The sequence below is a fragment of the Talpa europaea genome (assembly GCF_964194135.1).
Source record: "Talpa europaea genome assembly, chromosome: 14".
In the NCBI taxonomy this organism is placed as follows: Eukaryota; Metazoa; Chordata; class Mammalia; order Eulipotyphla; family Talpidae; genus Talpa; species Talpa europaea.
The window spans coordinates 90,104,856-90,125,915 of record NC_140082.1 but is presented as its reverse complement, the minus strand read 5'-3'; the positions used below and the strand labels follow the sequence as shown (position 1 = coordinate 90,125,915).

Genomic DNA, 21,060 nt, shown 5'->3' with positions numbered 1-21,060 from the left:
TGATGCTACAAAAGAAGCTGGTGTCTGGATTTTCACAGGAAATTAAAGTGCTGTGCTGCAACCAGATGCTGAAGGAAGAGCCGGTACCACTTGAACATGGGCTCATCCCGAAAACCAGCACACGCAGGCGCCAGCCGGACCTGGAGCAGCAACCCGCCCGAGCCGAGCCGAGCCGAGCCGAGCTGAGGGTGGGCCCACCTGAGGGCCAGCCTGGCCTCCAGAGCCGCTGTGAACAGTGGGGCAGGGAGGCAAGAAGAGGACATTTTTAGTCTTTTTAGCATTTAATGAACTATGTAATTATAAATCGCTGTACATAGGGGGAAACTGAGGCTGTTAGGTAACATGTCCAACCAGAGTTTCCTCCACGCCTATGGCCTCTTTGTAACTCGGTGACCCGTTTCCTCCTCTGTCCTTGCTCCTCTTCCTTCCCTCCTTGGCCCTGCCATCACCTTCCTGGCATGCACAGGGCATGCAGGGCTCCCCCAAATCTGGGGACACCATTTACATGCTTACCCATCAGAATGAGGGAAATCCAAATAAGCCTCTGGCTTTCTATGTGGGGAGTTGAGGCCAGAGAGGGCCACACCTGGCCAGGCCAAGCCGCTCCCCCAAGCCCTCCCTCCGTGACTTTAAATGGGGCCCCCTAAGGCCCCTGAATCTCCCTTTCCATTCCATTCTAGGGCCCCTCCCAGCCTGGGAAGGCTGGCACCCCCTGGCACCCTTTCTGGATCCCCAGGCATCGCTTGTTGCACCAGGGCCCTGGCCGGAATCCACGCAGCCCTCTCCCCCTGCTGCCCGGACCTGTATGGCCCTGGGAGTGTTCTGGAAAGGGCCACCCCCAGAGGTCCAGGTATAGGTGTTCCCTCTTTCAGATCCTGACATTCAAAGGGGACCTATAATCCCCCAAGTCCCACCATTGCCCCTGGGGCACGTGAAAGGCCTTGAACCTCAGCGTCCAGACACCAGGCCCATTCACTCCTGATGCCCGTCTCCTGTCTGGAAGCTGCTCATGGTCTCCTGGGTCCAAAAGACCCTCGACTCACACCTGCATGGCAGCCGGGGAGCTTGGCAGCCGAGCTGTGCGGGGCCCTGTGGCGTCTGCCGTGGAGTAAAGCGTGCTGTGTCTGAACTTCCCAGATGGAGGGAACAAGGTCTCGGTGGCAAAGCATCTCCCGGATGATCAGCGCGAGGTTCAGACCCGGGAAGCCGGTGACAGGGTCAGCCCTCCCTGCGAGAACGGCTCCCAGCACCCAAGTTCCAGTCTAGTTTGTATAAATAGGAACCATGATCGCTGATGTCAAAAATGCAGTTATTCTTTGTGTGGGGGGAGACCTGTCGCCTGTTGTTTTGATCTGAAGATATGCTGACGCCTCCTATGTGCAGAGGAGAGCAACCTGGGGTTCAGTCACCTCCCCGATTAGAGCGCCCTGCAGAGATGCAAAGCCTGGGCGCTCCCCCATGAAGTCCTCAGATCTGCTCCTGGCGGTGCACCCCCGTGTCGGGAGGGAGCGTGTGGGGGCACGCAGCAGGGTGGGCTGATGGGGAGGCTCACCAGATAGCTGACGGGGGCCCCAGGGCAGGCAGATCTCAAGAAGTCAGTCTGCATTTTACTCCAAAGGTGGGGGACCGGGTTCTCGGGCTTAAATTGAGCGCACCTGGGACCTCATTTTTCAGGATGATGGGAAATCCTGCCCCGGACCGAGTCACAAGGCAAAGGCCCCACGCAGCTGCTTGTCCAGGCCTCAGGGCTCATGAAGATGCCTTCGCCCTCCCTCCCTGCCTGGAGGGGACTGAGGATCACTTGTCACAACTCCAAGGCCGGTGCCCTCAGTGTGGAGTTCCAAAGAAAGCCCGAGTGGCTCCCACAGAGTCCACTCTCCTTGTCACGGAGAAGGCACCTTGAGCCCCGAGAGGAGGCAGGAAGTAGCCAGAGTCACCCCAAGTGGGCCGAGTCAAGGACAAGACCCTGGCTTCCTGGCTCCCCAGCCTCTGTCTTTGCAAGGCCACCTGCTTGGTACAAGAACCTCAGCAGCATCCCCGGGCTGGCGCGGGGCCATGGCACCCCAGTGCCACCACGAGCCACTGCATCACCCCAGCAGGGAATGTTGCTCCCCACTGAGGATGCAGTCCTCTCATCCACAAAAGGGACCGGAGGTTCCTGTTCCTGCCCAGCCCTCCCTGGACTGTGCGGCCTGGGGCTGCCACCTCCCACTCCTGCCCGCCTCCCTGCTGGTTTTCCTCTGGCCTGCTGGTTCCTGTTATTGGTAAATCTCACCTGATTAGATGGCCTTCCCTCCCTCCCTCCCTTCGAACTCTGCTTGGCTGTAAACATATTTCTCTTTCATGAAATGTTTCCTCGGTCACCGACCGGTGGTCACACTCCTCGGTGATGCTTTTCAAAACACAAGTGATTCCATGTGACCCGGATCCCGGCTTCCTTGTTCCTACCCATTCTCTGCCTAGCCCTCTTGGGAGTCCTGCTCAGCAGCCCAAATTCTCTTGTCCAGTTCGGGTAGCTCGTCCTTCCTTTAGTGGACAGGGCCTTTCTGCCGGGAGCACCAAGAAGCTGACCCCAAGGAAGGGAAGGAGAAAAGGAAGCCCAGAGAGAAAGTGAGGTGCAGACGTGGGTCCCCAGCTGGTAGCCAAGGCTGGTCCATGATGGATCCACGGCTGGTCCATGATGGGTCCATGATGTGTCCGTGACCGGTCCATGGTGGGTCTGTGGCAGGTCCGCCTTGGGTCCAAGGCTGGGTTGTCAGTAACATCAGCCTCTGACCCCGCCCACATGTCTGCAGCCCTGGTCGTCCCCTGTGGACGAAGCCTGAATGCTGTGGCAAGGAGAGCCCGGAGCGCTAGCTTCCATCCAGTTCTGCCACTGGGTAAGTCATGGCCACCTTCAGTCTGATCCCTGATCTGAGTCTCAGTTTCCCATTTATAAAATCAACAGACTCGGCAAAAATCACATTTTTTAGGCTGTGTTCTCTGGAGTCCTAGGGTTCTGGTGAGGCCCTTCAAAGGGCAGGCAAGGGTGATGCAGGCAGCAAGCGGGTGTTTGTGTCACCCACTTCTCTAACCAGCACGTCCTGGCATGCAGCAAGCCCTGCAGAGTTCTCATGTGAAAAAAGATTGGAAACAACCTTTGTGCTCATCCTTGGGATACTGGTTAAGCAACCTTCACTCGGTGGCAAAATTTTCTCTCTTTCTTAAAATACGCTTTGTCTGTGAAATTGCCTAATAATGTATTTCTCTGAATGTGCTCCAGCCATTAACGGATACATAATTGCACAGTCACATGTGGAATACTATATAGCTGGTAAAATGAGGAAGCTCTCAAAACAATGATAAGGCACTGTCTCCATGGTATATTCAGTAAAATAATGTGATGCAATGTTATATAAATAGTATCATTACATAAATTACATCATTGGGATACTGGTTAAACAACCTTTGCTCGGTGGCAAAATTATGATACGATCATATCATAAAAAGCAAGGTAGCATTTACTACTTTTTATATAACCAAAGTGGAAAAATATATTTATAAGTGTTTGATTTGCATACGGGAGCACTGGCGGGGCAGGGGCTCCTCTCATGGCCGGTTAGTGGTATGGGGCTGGGTGGGGGGCTGGGGAGAGGGAGGGGAAAGGTTGATAGAGCAGCAGGTAAAGCCCAGGTTTCTTTCTTTTTTCTTTTTTTTTAAAGATTTATTTATTTATTTATACCAGCACTGGGTACAGTCAGAAGCGCGGGAGGGTGAGAGAATTCACCAGAGCCAGAGCGGGGAGCAGAACAGGCAGACCGACGAAGTACACTGCTGAGGGGAGCAGCGGGTGGCAGGAGAGGTCTGCGCGCCACGTGGGACCCTCCTCCGGTGGCCGGGGAGCAGCCGGGGATTGAAGCGGCGCTGCAGAGGCTGCGGGCAGCTTCGCAGCCCAGTGCTCAACCGCTGCGCCACAGGGGAGGCCCAAAGCCCAAGTTTCTTAATGTAACATTTTGATTTTGAACCCTGCAAATATATACCTGTTCAAGAACATAAAATTTAAATTTAAAAACTAACAAGTGGGAAAAAGGTCAGGGGAAAAATTCGTCAGCCAGAAGACGTGGGAGCCTTGGTGAGCTGGCTGGGTGAGGAGCTAAGAGATGCCCACAGATGCCTGTCTCCAGCAGCAGAGGGGGAAGGGCTGTGTCTGGGGCCCAGGAGAAGGGGGAGCTGGAGACACAGGCTCACCTGCTGGGTGGCCAGAGTGTTCCCCAAGCCTTTTGCACAGTCTGTGAAGAATCTCCCCGGGACCCAAGCCTCGGGCCTTTTCTCGCTCCCCTACCTGGCCTGGGCTCCCTGTCTCGGGGCAGAGGCCAGCGGCTGGCCTCACCAGCCAGCCAGCCAGAGCGGTCCCACCCACTGGCCAGGGCCTCCTCCAGGCAGGGCAGACTCAGCTGACGCCAGCCCCAGACTGTGGCCTGAGCTTCGTCCAGAACAGAACCCAGGGCACAGATGCTCCCATTCTCTGGCTCTGGACGAGCTTCTTGGAAAAATCACGGAGCCAGCCTTCCTCAATCCACCTTTGAGAGGAGAGAAGAGGGGCCCTTCTCTCCTGCAGCCGCGGCACCTGGCTGCCCGCCCTGGGGGCCAGCCACCGCGGCCAATCCATGCGGCCCTTGTCTGTGGGGCTGGCTCTGTCGGAGGCCCCTGGAGGGAGGCGGGTGGGCCGAGAGGAGGTGGCGAGGCTCCAGCCAGCCTCGCTAAGGTCTCCCTCTGGCTTTTTCTGGCTGACTCCCCAGCAGGAAGTGGTCTGGCGGAGAGGGTGGTGCGGCTGCAGGACCCCGAGGTGGGGCGCCGCAGACAGACCAGGACTGACTCAGACGAGAGGGAAGGGGTCCACATTTATTGAGGCGCTATTATGTGCCGAGCTTGGCATGGGACAGACTTGTACTCCGATGCAGGCCCCGTCAGGGACCAGCTCTGACCTGGAGCCAGCTACTCCGAGCCTCGGTTCTGTCAGCTATTAAGCGGGATGACCATAGTAACAGCCCTGAAGATGAAATGAAGCAAGGGTGGTGTAACACCTAGTCGGAGGCTGGCACAGAATCACGCTGACCACCCTCTCCCTCTGGACTGCGAGGTGCGGGCAGGGCTTGAAATCCTAAATCCTACAAGCTGGGTCCAAATTCCACAGCTAACACTGCTGTGTGATGTCTGCCTGGTTACTTAACCTCTCTGTCGTGTGAAAAAGGGAAACCCAAAGTGTATATTTGGGAGCACATATGTGAAAGGAAAAGAGACTTCAGACCCCAGCCTGGCACGCGCGGGCTCTGCACGCTGTGCCTCTTGTTGCTGTCAGCCAATGTGACACGAGAAATGTGACACGAGACGTGTGAGCTGCAGTCTGCAGTCTGAGGGTGCCCTTAAGAGCCAGGCTGCCTGCTGGGGTCTTATTTGGGTCTGCTGCTGACCAGGTGAGAAGGGACAGGCAGGTGAGAAGGGACAGGGGATGAGGGAGGCGCAGGTCCGCCCCCTCCCCTTGGGAAGGTGGAACCAGCCCCCACCCCCAACCAACATCTGTTTTCCATAAATGCCTGCAGTGGTTGCCTGGGAAGGAGAACCAGTTTCCTCAGGCCTTCCCAAACCACCCATCTGGGCCCCCGGGGCTGCTCGTGGAGGGGCGGGAATCCCTTCGGGCCTCCTCCCACCTCCATCTGGCCCTGAAGCCTCCGGGCCTTCACCGCCCTCATAGTGCTATTGCCCAGGTCAGGCTCTCCTTCAGGCCGCCCCCATCTGCCTTGCGCACGCCCAGCTGCCCGCTGCTGCTAGCGGCACACCCCTGGCCACCAGATGACCACGGCCTTCAAGTCCACGCTGAGCCAGGGACCAGCTGCCCATCAACCCAGAACTGCCGCCCCCATCCCTGTGCTTATGACCCCCGTAAGAGAAAGAGCATGTGGTTCTCTCTGGCATTTCAGGTAGAAGGTGGGAATTCCAGAGCATTCTGTTGCTGACCCGGGTGAGCACCCAAAGGATCTCGGCCCCCCAGCTTTCTCTCCCCCATCCCATACACTCAGCTCCAACTTTGTTCTTGGTGTCAGCCAGAACTGGCTCAGCACTCCACCAAGGCCGTTTTCAGCATCCTCCGGCCAACAGGGTGGACGGCCAGCAGCCTGTTGGTAGGCGGCATCGCTGTGTCCAGGAGCTAGCCCGACCACGTCCAGGCCTGCGGCCACAGCCCCCTGGAAAACAGAACCCTGTCCTCGCCTTCAAGGGCAGCACAGGTCTGCAGAGATGACCGCCAGAATCGGCCCTGCCTCACTGACCACTCGTCGGCAGCGCAGGCAGGTACGAAGGTGTCCCGACCTGCTGGGTGTGTCGTGAGCCTCCCCTGGGGGCCTGTGATGGCCACACAGCCAGTCGCCAGCGACACGCCTGGCAGGTGCCCTTGCCCTTAGTGACGAGTGACCGCATGGACCCGCCGCGGCTGCAGTCTCCGGTGGGGAGTCCCGTGCTGAGAAGACCTGTGCCTATGAGTGAGCACAGCAGGAGCTCCAGCCACCCGAGTGGCCTCCGACCTGACTCCCACCCCAGCGTCCTTTAGGGGGTCCTTGGGGTCGTGAGGTGAAGTGCCGTCTCCCTGAACCCTCCAAACAATTGTGCAATGGAGATCTTCATGGAGGGAACCACCGAGCCCCTGCATTTTCCCATATTTGAGGATGTCCTCATTGTGTGTGTTAGTGAGAGGGTGGGTCTCACTCTAGTTCAAAAGGCCAGTAAATGTCTGACCTGCCCCCACAATCAGGGCCTGGACACACACACCAGGAGCAGGGGACCCTGGATGCAAGATGAAGTTTGTTTCCGGGGGCCTGCAGTGGTGTCCACTGCCAGAGAAGGCCGGTGCAGGTGCCGTGGCTGTTGGCAGTGCCCTGGCTGCCAGCCTCCCTCCTTACTGCCCGGGCTCTGGGCCTGGCCACACCCTGCTCTCCTCCACGCGCCCAGGGTCCTTCCTGCAGAGCTGACCCCCACTAGTGCTGCCGAGAGTGCTTCTGCAGGGTACAGTCCAGAGCCGCGATGGCAAAGGCAGGTGCCCTGAGCCCCATTTTCTGGATGAGGGAGCTGGGGCTGCTGCACCCTGGTCTCAGGGGTCAGAGGAGACAGGGCAGCCCATGAAGAGGAGGCCGCAGATTGGGCGGGGCCAGCTGGACGGACAAATTAACATCAGACAAATTAATGGGAGAAAAGGCCAAAACTGAATAACAGGCATGGAGGATTTACATGGTTGTAAATTCTAACAGATCGCAGAGAGAATGGGTATCTGTGTTGGGGTGTCAAGGAAGGGGTGGAGACCTCACATGGCACACAGAAAGCTGCACCCTCACCCTGATCTGGGAGTAACGTGAGGTTCTTAGAGAAACGCTTTGCCGACAAGCCCAGACAAGCCCACGACTGGATGAGCTCTCCCCTGGGGGACCTCCCCTGGGGGATCGCCCCATGACAGAAGGGGGACCAGCGGTTGCTTCTGTGATCCAGGCAGGGAAGAAGCTGAGTGACGGCCCCTCTCAATTAGGAGGAAGGACTCGTGAGGACAGAGCTTTTCCCCAGCCTCGAGGGAATTCATTGCTCTCAGTTCCAAATACTCCGCCTGCCAGTGCAGGGTTCTGGAGGAGACCGGGTCTGAGAATCTTGGGGTGGGGGGCAGTCTAATCTGGCACCTTCACTAACTATATTCTGGGGGCACAATTCGTTGAGTTGAAGTGTTTCTTCCCCTCAAATGGGGTGTGGCAGGGGTGCAGCTGGGGCAGGTGGGCAGGGCTGTGGATGATGGGGCCCAGCTGGGGCAGGCTGGTCCGGCAGAGACCCTGCGTTTCCCTACCTCTGGGTCAGGGGGTGGGGGGCAGGAAAATGCAGAGGCCAAACTACCCAGCCCTGAGCCTGGGCAGCTCTTCACCAAGAGTGTGCCCTCGTGGCAGCAGAGACCAGAGGGCCCCGCCCCGTCCCTCGCAGCACGTGCTGGAAGTCAGGGTGCAGACCAGCCGGGCTCGCCTGCCACCCACGCCCCAGCGAAGCTCCTCAGACTCCGTCTTTCCCTACAGGAGACACATACGGTCCTTCCACATAGAGGGGAGATTGTTCCACCAGTGAGTAAGCCTCTTGGCCCGGGCCGCAGCTCTTCCCGGGCAGGAAGCTGGGCAGCGCTGGGCCGGCTGGCTCCCCACCCTGGAGAAGAGGGCCTTTGGGCTCGTGGGGGCGGCGGGTGAGCCCACCAGGGCATGCTGGACACCCTCAGACATCGACGGGGAGGATCGGCTCTGGCCTGGAAGCCCCTTCTCCACTCGGGCTGGGCGAGGTGGGGAGGCAGGGCAGGTCCCCTCCTGACCCCTCACTCTGTGGCCGCCAAGGGTCTGAATCAGAGGTGACTCAGGTGTGCTCAGCAAGACAGGGCCATTTTTAGACTGTTTCCAGCCACCCTAAATTCTTGATGCCTTTGGGGTTAGGTGGCAGGTGATGCCCCCATCCTCTTGTTCACTGTGCCCGCTGGGGCTGCTGCTCGTCCCGTGGTGCACGGAGCCCCTTCCTTCCCGTCTCTTCCCTATTTGCTAAGAATCCACTAAGAGGTGCCCGGGGGCAGTGGGCAGAGAAGGGGCAGGGAAGACAGGGTGTTGGGGTGCTGTGCTGGGGAGGAGGCACATATGAGCTGCACTCCTCCACGTGCCCAGAGCCCGCTGCTCCACCCACCCAGCTGCTCTTCACCAAGAAAGTCACAGGCTGAAGACGCGGGGCACGTGAAATTCTCTGGTGTTGGCAACAGGCCACGTGTTCAAGAGACATTGCAGTTATCCCTGGGGGGAGCTTCAGTAGGGCAAGCCCTGCTGTGAATTAATCGGGGGCCTAGTCTTCTGAGGGTACATTTTGGGAGGTGAGGACTCTGTGGACACCTCCCAGCCAAGGGAGGAGAGCCCTCCATACAGAGGAAAGGTGTCAGGGGAGGTCAAACCAGGGTTGAGGACTCAAACTGGTGCCCGTGGGCCAGACACAACCCTGAAGTTACCTCTCCCAGTCAGCTGTGTGGGCCGGCGCCCTCAGGTCGGTGGGCACATCAGGCTGAGCCCTCTTGTCTCTCACCGGGACAGACCCCTCAGGAGCAGAGGCCCTGACCACATGCGCCCTTCTCTCTGGGTTCATGCTGCAGGCCCAGCACACCAAGGCCTCGCGTGGGCCTAACTCAGTGCCCCACAGCAGAGCCCAGCCTCCTGATCTGGACCAGCGACAGTCTCCCATGATGTGAGGGGCAGGGAAGCATTCCCGGGACAGACACCCTGAGACTCGCACCAGAAGGGACAGAATGAGAACGTGTGCACTCCCCTGGCCCAGGAGGCTGGTCTAGGGAAGGATACCAGCTGCAGTGGGCCTGAGGGAAGAGTAGGGGGAAGCATAAGTGGTTGCTGGACACTCACCTGGGGAAGCAAAGTGGGATGGCTAGAAGGTTTGGAAAGAAGAGACAGGAAGGCAAACCAGCACAAAGCAGCCCCACTCTGCCTTCCCCCTGGGTGCCTGGAGCAGACCCTGACGTACACTTTCAGAACTATGGGCAGAAGCCCTGAGCACGGGCATCCCTAGGGAATGCGCTCCACCCCCTGCACGTACAAGCTGGGGCAGAGTCTGAGAGGTTGCACTTCCCTGATCCCTCTGTTTCCACCATGGCCATGAGATTTGGGACTGATATTCCCATTTTGCAGAGGAAATGGCGTTAGTGTGCCCACGGCTGAGCCCAGATGCTAGGTGACCGTGGGGCTCCGCGATGCGGCCCAGATCTGCTTTCTGAAATGCTCAGGCCACCGTGAGCAGGTCTGCAGGGGCACAGAGCATGGGCCTGGGAGCTGGGCCTGCTTGCCTTTGGGTGGCATGGACATCAGTCCCCTGCTGGGGTGCTGGAGGACCAGATCAGATTGTGTGTGAGGGACCAGCACAGAACCAGCCACAGAGCCGCCTCCCAAACTCCACCTTCCTTGCTCTATGTATGCCGAGGCACTGACTGCTTGAGCCCCACCTGCCTGAGTGGGGAGTGGACCTGGGGGACAGCCTGGAGGTGGCTTTTTCTTTTTACTATGAGCAGTAGGAGTGGGTGCTATCTCAGGGTTTGACCACCCCCGGCCCCAAGCTGGACACCTGAGTATGAGCTCTTAATCCTCTTCTCAGCCCATTTGACGGAAGAGAAAAACTGAGTCCCATAGTGGGGGACACACCTCTACAGGGCTCAGGATCTGTGCCACAAACTGTGCTTGGCTGAGAAGCCAGCTGCGTGAGCCATGAGGGCCGCAGGGCCCGTAGGGGCCATGGGGGGGCCCGTAGGGGCCATGGGAGGGCCCTCTGGCTGGCATTCTTCCTCTTAAAAATGAAAACCTGTGCCATAGACTGTAACACGACTTGGAACATGTTATGTTTGTATGAGAATTAAAAGTGGAAAATGTAAACTTTTTCTCCAAAGGCTGAAGTGAACCTGTTTCTTGATGTGTTTGCCTAATGTAGAAGGATGATTCTGTTTCTCCAGCATTTGTAGATTCTAATGTTCATGTCTCTTTATTTTCATATTGTATAGTAATTTGATGTTGTGATTAAATTTCATTTAGTTCCAGTGCAGTTGAGACTGAACTGTCTGTGGGGCAGTCACAGTTGATCTGGCCTACCCGTGTAGAAAGGGCCTTGAAGGGTAGCGGCTATTAATCTCCCTCTGGACTTCTTCGCATCTAAAACCAAAGACCTCTCGCCAGCCTGCACTGGGGGTTCCTCCCCTCTTCTCTGGGGGTAGCCACCCAGGCACGCCGTGGGAAGCAGGCAGGAGAATTTCCTCTGGGGATGCTGTTCCTTTGAGGATCATGGTTTGTTTCTCCTTCCAAAGAATCCTAAAGAATCCTTGTGCAAAGGAGCTGGGACTGGGAGTCACGGCTCCAGCCGGGTCTGAGCCCCAGCTCCGTGGCTGCCTATGGGCAGCAGAGCCCCTGAGCCATATTTGCAGTTGGTCCTTCAACCCCGAGGGTGGGCACGGTCCCCTGGTTCTGCCTGAGCGGTGGTCCCAAGGCGCCACCTGGTGGCCGGCCACAGCCAGACAGGGCAACCTGCGGCTGCCAAGGCTCGGCAAAATCCTCCAACAGCTGAGGTCAAATCCACAGCCTGAACAGACAGGGCAGGAAAGAACCCGGCGAGTCCACCACCCACCCCGCCCTCCCGCTTCCCAGAGAGAGTGGACGGCACCACCGCAAAGAAGTCAGTGAAGGGATTGGCTTTGAATCCCCTGGGTCCTTAGCTGCAGTACCTGATGTCCCTCCTCTGAGCAGGGGCTCATGGAGCAGGGGCTCTCTGCACGAGCAGAGAGCCACCAGGGGAGGGGTGGGTGGGGAAGCTACAGAGGCCACAGGAGTCCACCCCAGGAGGTGCACCCCCGCGACTACCAGCTACCTCTGTGATGCTTCCCGAACCATGGTCCCCAGACCAGCAGCAGCAGCAGCAACAGGGAACTTGTTAGAAGTGCAGGTTCTCAGGCCTGGCCCAGACCTACTGAGTGGGGGCGGGCTCAGTGTGCGGAGCCAGGGTCGCCAGGTGATGTGGAGGCACAGGGGTGAGAGAATGCTGTGCTTACCTGGCAGGACCCCAGTGTCCCAGTCACCAGAATCACTGGCCTTCTTGGGCTTATTGGGAAACTGAGGCACAGAGAGTTAAGTGACTCATCCTAGGTCACAAAACTACTAGGTGGCACAGCTGGGTTCTGACACGGGTCTGAGTCCTGAACCCGACTCCCTTTGCTTCCTTGATTTACCACCACGAGGAGGGATGATTTGCTGAAGGTCCCCAGGGACGGAACCCGTGTCACCTTCTGCACCTGAAGGTGTCACAGTGCCATGGCCCCAGGTTCAAGCCAGGATGAGTGGACCTCTGCCTCGGGTGCCGCCCCTAGGAAATGACTCCCCCGCCCTGGCATAGACCCAAGTGGAAATGGGAGGCAGAGGCAAAGTCAGATGCTGCCAAGCTCCCTGGAGCTGCTTCTTGGGCCCCCAGAGTTCAAGAGGATAAAGAACTTGGCCTTCGCCCGCCCAGCCCAGCCCTGCCCAGTGGACTCACTGTCCTATCTTGCACGGTCCTGTCCACTGTTCCCCAGCTTGAGAGAAGAAAGGAAAAGACAAGAGGATCAAGTGATGAAGTTGAGAAAATATGAGCTATTTTTCTACAAAAAAAGCATTTTCCAAAGGCACAAGGGTGGCTGCTCTAAAGGACGTGGCGCTGGTCCCGGAAGAGCTGAAGGGAACTGTGGTCAGTCCTGTGCTGGGCGCCCTCAGCGGTTTCGGATGCGCTGGGAGATGCGGTACAGCTCCATGGTGGCTCTGGCGTCCTCCACAGAGCTGTGTCCAGTGCTGCTGCCCTGCAGGCACAAGCGAAGGGGACTTGGGGTGGCTGACCCAGCCAGCCCCCTGCTCACACCCAATGGCCAGGCCCCATAGTCTGCACCCTGCCCCTTCGGCTTCCTGACCGAGCCAGTGAGGGTGGACGTTGCTTCACCACATCAGCCCTGGGCCGGGCACAAGGTCGGGCCTCGGGAGGAGCAGACCGCCCTCGGCACTTACTGCGGGGTGTCACAGGGGGCCACAGACCTGCTGCCAGACAGAGGGACTGAAGCAGCTCTAGGGGGAGGCGCCAAGGCCCACAAGAAAGGACTAGATGCAAATGGGACAATAAAGGGGACGTTTCTCTAGTTCTTATCAAGTTGAGGTAAGCGTCATTCAGGGCTGCCCCAGGCTGACCGTGCCACACCTGCAGGCCAGCGGAGGGACTGAGCCAGGCCCATCCCCGCAGCCCCAGGGGATACACCCCTGCTGGGGGACTGCTCTCCCCACTGGCACCCCTCCTGGCCTCTTCACGGGGGGCCTCCGGCTCCATTCAGATCAGGTCTGCCCTGTACCCCGCCCTCCTGCTGGTCTTGGGAGGAACCCCTGCCTGGGCAGCCACACCCCCAGGCTGTGCTCAGAGACCGGGATGGCCAACCCAGAGTCCTCAGGACAGGACCCTGCCACCTCTGTAGCCCTAGCCCTTGGTCCAGCCGGCATACAGCAGGTGTTTAATAAACATCTCGACACCCACATGTAGACATGGGAGTCCATGTCCCCCAGCCCCTGGGGCCCTCCCAGCCCCAGCTCCTGACCTCAGCCCTGTAGCTTCCCTGGGCCCAACAGCAGCCCCCACCCCCACGCTGACAGCCCAGGCCCCCGGTCAGCAAGTCAGTGTGGCCCCCTCATTTCCCAGAGTCCCCCTGGGGTCAAGCTCTAGTCAGCCATGGGGTAACTGGCTTGACTTTTACAAAGAAAAACAAGAACCCTTCCCAGGGTGCCGTCCCCTCCTGCCTCTTGTGATCACCGCACTGTGCTCCCCCATCACCCCTCAAACAGCCACACGCCCCTGAGTGTGGTGGGCGGAGCAGGGCAGGTCTCTGGAGGCGAGGCCAAGCGGCCCGAGTTGGGGGCCATCCCCCCTGCGCAGGGATGACCCTGTCGCTTCTCCGGAGCCTGTCCCGTCGCTCAGCAAGCATGACCACAGGCGTCCTGCTCTCTGCCTCTCTGCTCTCGCTTCTGGGGAGCCCGAGGGAAGGCCCCTGTGGCAATAGCCTCTCAGGACGCAGAAGGCCGAGGTCTTTGGCCAAGCACCTCACCTGGATCCTGCGCCCCAGCAGGCGCTCGCTCAGCACCCGCAGGGACACGCGCTTGCAGTAGTCCAGCCGGGCCTCGCGCCAGAGCAGCCGGTCGGTCGCCGTGTCATAGATGCTGTACTTGCTCATGTCTTCCCTCAGTGCCTGGAAATCGTGCTTCAGGTCATGGCCCACCACGAGCTTGCCCTTCAGGAGCTGCAGGATCTGGCAGGAGACACACCCCACGTCACCCTAGGTCTGTGGCAGGACTGAGCAGCGAGCCCGGGCCTCCCCTGTGTGCTGTGTGACCTGGGGCCCATCGCCTGCCCTCTCTGGGCTTCAGACATCTCCTCCCTGAAACCAGGAGAGCGGAGCAGGCCCCTCCTCGTGCTCAGCACCCCAGGTCTGTGCCAAAGGCCACTGGATGTTTTGGGCAAAGGCCAGCGTGACCAGCACGCTCACGTGTCGGGCACTGGCCCACGTCTGTCACACAGCGTATCACTTGATCCTCTCAACGGCCCTACTGTGCAGAATGGCCCCCCAAAGATGCCGGGACCCCACCCCCGGATCCTGGGAGCAAGTGATGTGACAAAGGGACATTAGTCACAGGCGGACTTTTGGCTGCTAACCAGACGGCCTTAAGAGAGGACACTCTCTCGGTTGCCCAGCAGGTCTGGCAGTGTCCAGGGCGCCTGCCGGCAAGGGCAGCATTGGCGCGTGAGGGCTGGGCAGGCAGCTGCTGCCCTGCTGGCGGAGGACGGGCAAGAGCCCAGGTGTGGGCACGGCCTCGGGAGCTGGAGTGGCCAGATGGGGCTCCCACGGGGGCTCAGTGGGACCGTGAGGAGCTTCCCAGGACCGCACCTCGAGACAGATGGGTTTGCAGATGAAATCACTGACGAGCCACCGAGAAAGTCCTTCTCTGATGGCTTCAGAACAGGGCTATGCTTCCTGACACCCCCCACGAAAGGACAGACTCTGACTCCCCTCGCCTCGACTATGTGAGACACCTGACATCCCTGGGGGGCCCCAAGGCCACTGAGCCAGAGAAACGGCTGAGCCTGAGGCCCGAGGAGCCGGTGCAGCTACCAGCCAGGCGGACGAGCAAACCCTGCTGAGACCCCAGATCTGCCTGGGAGGCCCGCAGACCAGGCCCACCCGCTGAGACCCCCGACCACCGGTGGGTGCAGGGGAGAAGTGAGCAATGCCGTGGTTTGAACTGCGGGGTTTGGGGTGGTTTGCTAGACAACATGATCGGCCCCAGAGCCGGCGAAGGCCGAGAGCCCTGGAAGCCGGGGGCCAGCTCCAGCATTTTGCCCACACAGTGGCCTGCTCTGGGCCTCCGCAGCCCAGGGTCCAGGCTGTGGGGGCAACTCCAGGCAGGCCCCAACCCGCATGGGCACATGTGATAGGCCTCTCGGCTCCAGACTCATCCCCTCTCTGGACCACCCTGACCAAGAGGCCGGTAGCCTCTCTCTGGGCTGCCCTGAGAGATGGGGGGACGGGGGGTGGAACCTGAGCACAGACTTGTGGAGCTGCACCAGCTCTGGGCCAAGGGGTGCTTTGGACAGCTTCCCACCAGCCTTCCCCCAGAGGGAGCCTTCGGGGGGGCTCAGCCCCGGCTTGCTCCTGGTGGCCTCCTGGGACATCACATGGGGCCTTCACAGAGGAGGATGCAGAGGCTCAGCAGGTGAGGTGATGTGTCTGTGCTCCCCCTGGAAGCGGGGTCTGGCCTTCAAAGTAACAGTGATGTCATCAGTGTGGGGGCCTTGGGGACTGCCCTCCACACTCACCCACAGACAGGAAGGCTCCCCGCAGCAAGAATCTGTGCCTGTGGGCGGCCAGCCCTGGAAGTAGGGGTCACCAGGGAAATGCACCGAGGTCTGGATTCGGGTGCTGGAGTCTGCGTTTCTGACAGGTCTTGACCTCCTTGTAGTGGCCCTGGGCTGGGGGGCAGCGGTGGGGGCACCGCCTGGCAGGCAGCAGGAAGGGGATGTGTACGCTTCCGGGAATGTTCTGGGCGGCTGCGGGTCACGCGCCTCTTCCTGTTGACATCCTTTACTTGTTTCTGAACAACGGGGCCTGTTTTCCCCCCGAGGGGAGCTGGCCCAGGGCCCAGTTCACACGTCTGTCATCACAGAGGCAGCCGCGCAGGCCCCAGGCGTGTAAGAGGGCCCAGTCATCAAGATGAGGATTCCCGGAAAACCCATCACTTCCTGAGGCGCGGAGATGCAGCAGGAGACGTAACCCGGGAGGAAGAGGACGCAAGGACGGGAGTGACAGGCCAGCGACAGCTGCGAAGACCTCGAGGCTGAGCCGCAGGGGCCTGCTGTGCCCTCTCAGGGTGTCAAGGACTGAAGTGTCCCTTGTGTGAGGGGGGACTGGGCGGCAAGGCCGCAGCTGCTCCTCACCACCAAGGTGCTGCAGGGTTCTGAGGCTGGGTTTAGGGCCAGGTGCCAGCTGGCAGGGCCCTGGGGCCTGCCAAGTCAGTGTCACGAGGCAGGTGTGTGTTTGGGTACAGGTATGGGGGGTGGAGGCTCTCAAATTCCTGGAAAGAGCAGAGAAGAGGAGAGGGGCGTGGACGGATGTGCACCTCAACCTGGCTGCGAACCAGGTGCTTCCCTTGCCTGCAGGACGCCTCCCAGCAAGGACAGCCGGGTTCCATCACATTCAGAGCAGAGAGCTGGGGACCAGAGAGGGTTAGCAGCTCTCCCAGGTCACACAGCTGCTGCCTCAAGAGCGCCTGACCGTCACTCTTAGAGTCGTCATCACCCACTCCCCTGGGGGCGCATCAGCGGTGGTAATCCAGAGTCACGAGCTCGTGTGTCCGGGCCCGCACTCGGCGACATCTGAGTCTGGATACACCCCTGCAGGGTGGGGATGACCACACCATCTTGCCAACAGGAAAGGGGCCACAGAACAGCGTGTACCCACGTCACCCGCCAGGGAGTGGTGGCCAGCTTGCCGGTGACTGCCCGTCCCCCCAACTCCCTGGTGTTTCTGTCCAGTTCCAAGCGTTTCCCAGATGTGCCTGATCTGGGAAACTTGTGAAAAATACGGGGCGTCTTACTCCAGACCCACTGAGTCCAAACATGAGGGAGGGGCACCAGCCGGCTGTCCTGGGGTATCTCCACCTCGAAGCCATGAGCAGCTCAGAGCCGGCTCCTCCGTCGTGATCCTCCATCTGCCTTTTCATTAGTTCATTCCTTCCCAGCTCCAGGGGTGCCAGGAGCTGCCAGGGGTGGACCCTGAAGAATGTTGTCCTTGTGGAGAGCCTTGGCCCCTCTTCTCTCCTGTCCATGGGTTTGTGGGGAGCTCTTGGGGTCCTGACCCCGCAGGGCCTGCTGCCTTCCCGCAGATGGCTTCCCTGGAGAAACTGGTTGGTGGCCTCCTCTTTCTCGTGTTCCTGCCCACTCTGGCTGAGGCCCTGAGAGGAGGCCCAGGGCTCCAGGCTCCTTGCAGAGGAAGTAACTGCTGTCCACCAGCTGCCCCGTGCCCTCCCCGCGGCACCATGGTACACTGGGTCCAGTTTCTTTACTTGCAAACTAACTCCAATCACGGAGTAGACACAGCTCGTACACTGGCTCCAACGGACAGAGCATTAACTTAAACAAGTCACAAGCTACTGAAAATTACCATGAGAATCTGAAAAAGATAAAGCGCATGGACATGCCCGGCGGAGTCCTGAGTCTGACCGCTGACTCATGTCATATCTGACTGTGTGTCCTTGGGCAGTCACTGGCCCTCTCTGGCCCTCCACCTCCTCATGGTCCCCTCCTGGCTGACAGTCTGATTTGTGGGGTTTCTAAGCCTGAGCACTACTGGTGCTTCTTTGGGTGGGGGGTGTCTGCCTATCTGTCTATCCACCCTGTGCGTCATAGGATGTTCAGCGTCATCTCTGACCTGTGGGTGTCAGCAAAAGACCCTGTTATGGCAACTAGAAATGTCTCCAGAGGTTGCTGAATGTCTCCTGGGGGGCAAAACCATACTGCAGTGCAACTGAAGTCCTAGGTAAGGGTAAGACCAGTGCTGTCGGGACACAGAGGCAACCGCTTCACATTATGAAAGTCATCACGTTAAGCAAAACCACTGAAAACTGGGAGGTGGAGGAGGGGCCCGCTCACCCTCTCTTGCCTACGGCAGTGGCACTCCCCCCTTCCTTGGACAGCTTGCTTAGCCCTCCCATGCCTCAGCTTCCTCTATGGAGTGATGATCAGAGGGAACCACCCCCAGGGCTGTGCTGGGAGTGCACACAAAGGTGTGTGACGCACCGAGAACAGTGCCTGGCACAGCTGGATACCCTTGCCTGACCCCCCCAAGCCCGTGTTCGGGATGACCACACAGAGAGGATCAGCAGCACACCAGAGGCCCCGGACCGGGGAGGTGGAATTAAGGGACCCACAAACAGCTACGTCAAAGGACTGCGCTGCTCCCGGGTTGCTGTGTTGCTGCAGCCCCCGGCCGGTGGGGCAGGCATGCGCCGTGCAGTGTCTACAACTCCCTGTTCACTGATGAGGAAACCGAGGCCCAGGAGGCCCAGCGGCTGGCAGAGGGCACACAGCAGTAAGTGGAGGAGCTGACATCCACCTGGCTTCCAGACCACCAGCTGGCTGTGCCACCTGCAGGGCCTGCCCCCTCCTAGCCCCTCCTGGACGTGCTGGCCAATAGCAACGTCACGGGATCACACAGAAGGTTTCCGGACCTCTCACAGCCGTGTTCCAAAAGGTAAGAAGAAATAAGTGAAATTTGTTTCCTTATGTTTTATTTACTCTAATGTATCTGAAATATTAACATTTCAACATGTAATCTCTATATAGAAAACGGTCATGGTACTTGTGGTTCTGAAGTTTGCCCGTGAGGCCTGGGCCGGCCGGTGCTGGTGGTACCCTCTTGGCCGCTGGCTCCAAGGCCGGGGACCTGGACTGTGAAACCTGACCGGCGAGTCCACGTTCTGGTTTTCTGAACTTGTGACAGTCACTTGGTTGCCCCCATATTTGGTCGTTGACATACTAACCTTTGAAACTCATGTGTCTTGGGTGGAAGTGGGTTATCCCAGATGTAGCTAGTGAGGATGAGACTGCGCTGAGCAAGGTGGGCCCTCATCCCATGAGCAAAAGAGGTACAGAGGTGCACCCGCAGGGAGAACCCCAGCTGAACATGGATGCAGAGATTGGGGTGACACTTCTTGGTCCATAGGACCAAGGGCCAGCACACCCCAGGAGCCAGGGAGAGCCAGGCTGACTCCCTCACAGCCCTCAGACGGGCTCTACCCCGGATCTCAGGCCCCAGCTGCCAGAACTAAGACCACATGTCTCTGCTGTTTGCAGCAGCCCTAGCCAACCGACACTTAGTTCAGGTGAGCCTCAGTTTCCCCATCTGTCATATGGAAGAGCAGAGAGTCAGCTACTGGCCTTTCTCAATCTTCGCAATCACCCTCAAGTCCCTACTGGAGTCATACCATGTGCTTTTAAGGACCGGTTACCGTGAGGGCGAGTCACTCAAGGAGTGGGATTAACGAAACCAGCTCACACCTGTCCCTCCTGACCAACTGCCTGCTCCCAGCGGCCTCCTGGCGGGGCTGCTCATCAGGCGTGAAGGAGCTCTCTCCTCAAAGCCGAGTCACCTGCGCTCTGTAAACAACAGCGGTTGCTGTGATTTTCTCCACGGTGCTGGGAGCCTGGCAGTGTGTGTGTGGAATGCACCCTGTCCTCTGCGCGCTTGGGATCCCCCAGTCCTGCCAACCGGGAAGCAGGGCTTTCTTCTGTTCTTATGCCTTCCCAGAAGGGACTGGCCCTGGCACCCCTCTGGGGACTGAGTTTGCTTTCATTTCTCATTCGCAGAAACAGAAAGTCAGGCCTGGACAAGGAACCGAACATGCCAAAGGGCAAACAAGGGAACACCGTGGGGCTACATGGCCCGAGGAGGGGACAGCCAGCCAGGGCCGGAACCCTGGCCTGTCCTCCAAGACCAGGGAGGGGGAAACCCACGGCAGCGGTCCAGCCACGGAGGGTGTCACTTCCCTGCAGGGTTCACCGGTGGCAGCTGGAAAGGACACTGAGCCCCTACCTCACTGAGGGGACTCAGTTTCCCCAGCCTAAGACTGAAGAGGCAGACCAGATACCCTGAGGCTGCTCCCGGCGGTGAGTCTAAGGTTCTCTGGTGACTGGGAGTCTCCAAAGGATATGATGGGGATGCCAGGGGGTTCCCAGCCTCTGGTGCGCCCCATGCAGGGGTCCCTGGTCACACACGTGGCACCAGGAGGGGTACGGGGAAGCACGCGGGTGCATGGGGGAAGGGCATCTACAGGGTGGCCTGGCTGGCGTCCAGCCCTCACTCACCTCTAGTCTGGCCACGGCGAAGGGGGTGGCCCTCTCCATCAGCTGAGGCGTGACCCCACTGACCGGGGTCCTGTAGTCCGTGATCTTGCCCTCGGGCCGGATGAACTTGTCGTAGACCACCTTGCCCTGGAGGTCCACGAGGCTGCAGCGTGCCAGGCCGCTCTCCTGGAGGGGCCCCAGCCCCACCATCTCACAGTCCATGGCCACCACTTCCATGCCGCTCGCCATGCTCCACAGGGACCCTAGAACCTGCTGGAGACGGGGCGGCAGGCGGGGCCTCCATCACTCCAGGGCCGCAGCGGCCCCAGGCATCCTCAGCACTGCCCACCAGGTAGCACCATCTGCATCCCCCTTGGCCCTATCACCACCTGGTCACCAAGGAAGCTGCCCTCCTGCCACCCCGCCCGGCTTCCTCAGCCCGGAGGTCCCAGGATCCTGCCCAGGTGGCCCCTCCCACCGCCCACCCTGGCCCCACCAGCTGGCCCCTCTCACCTGCACCTCCTGAGCCCAGGCTCACGCCTGCGTCTCTGCTGCCACTTCTCAGCCACCGCAGTTGCTCTGAGCAGTGACTCACCCCTGACTTGGGCCGGGATCCTGCCTGTTTCAGTTTCTGGTTCTCAGCAAATGAGCGGAGTCAGGGGGAGGGGGCCTGGAGGGAGGCTGGGCTGCTGCATCGCCCAGCACAGCCAGGTGGGAGCACGGTGTTCTGAGTCAGGCCTGACGAAGCTGGCAGCAGAGCTGCCTTTGCCCCTGGCCTCGGCCCCCTTGTGACGCAGCTGACGTGGACAGAGTAATTACCACATCCTTCTCTCCTTTCTCACCGCCCCCCAGTCCACAGAGTAAACATCCCAGGGCCGGAGCCCAGGGACTGTCCCACAGCTTCTGGGGCCACCACAGGGTCTGACACTTCTCTGGGGCTGGGTAGGGGGTGGGGGGCGCCTTCTCGTGGGAGTTTGAGGTCACTCTTTTGGAAGGGGGCCCAAGGAGGATAGGGGGTGGGGAGGTTAACCCCAACCACCCCCGAAAAGGCATGGAGGCAGGGAAGCGTCCTACAGCCTCATGCAGGGGGCATCT

The 21,060-nt window shown here is 59.5% G+C and overlaps 1 protein-coding gene across 1 annotated transcript; it reads right to left on the bottom strand.

Moving 5' to 3' along the window:
* Window positions 1-12,307: 12,307 nt before the first annotated feature.
* On the bottom strand, window positions 12,308-20,488 carry ISG20 (interferon stimulated exonuclease gene 20; the record flags this gene model as incomplete). Its single annotated transcript, XM_084254075.1, has 4 exons — window positions 20,479-20,488; window positions 19,987-20,238; window positions 13,676-13,876; window positions 12,308-12,394 (listed from the first exon to the last, which is right to left on the bottom strand). The coding sequence occupies exons 2-4, from the start codon at window positions 20,212-20,214 to the stop codon at window positions 12,308-12,310; spliced, it is 516 nt and encodes a 171-aa protein (XP_084110201.1). The 5' UTR covers window positions 20,215-20,238; window positions 20,479-20,488.
* Between the last annotated feature and the right edge of the window lie 572 nt (window positions 20,489-21,060).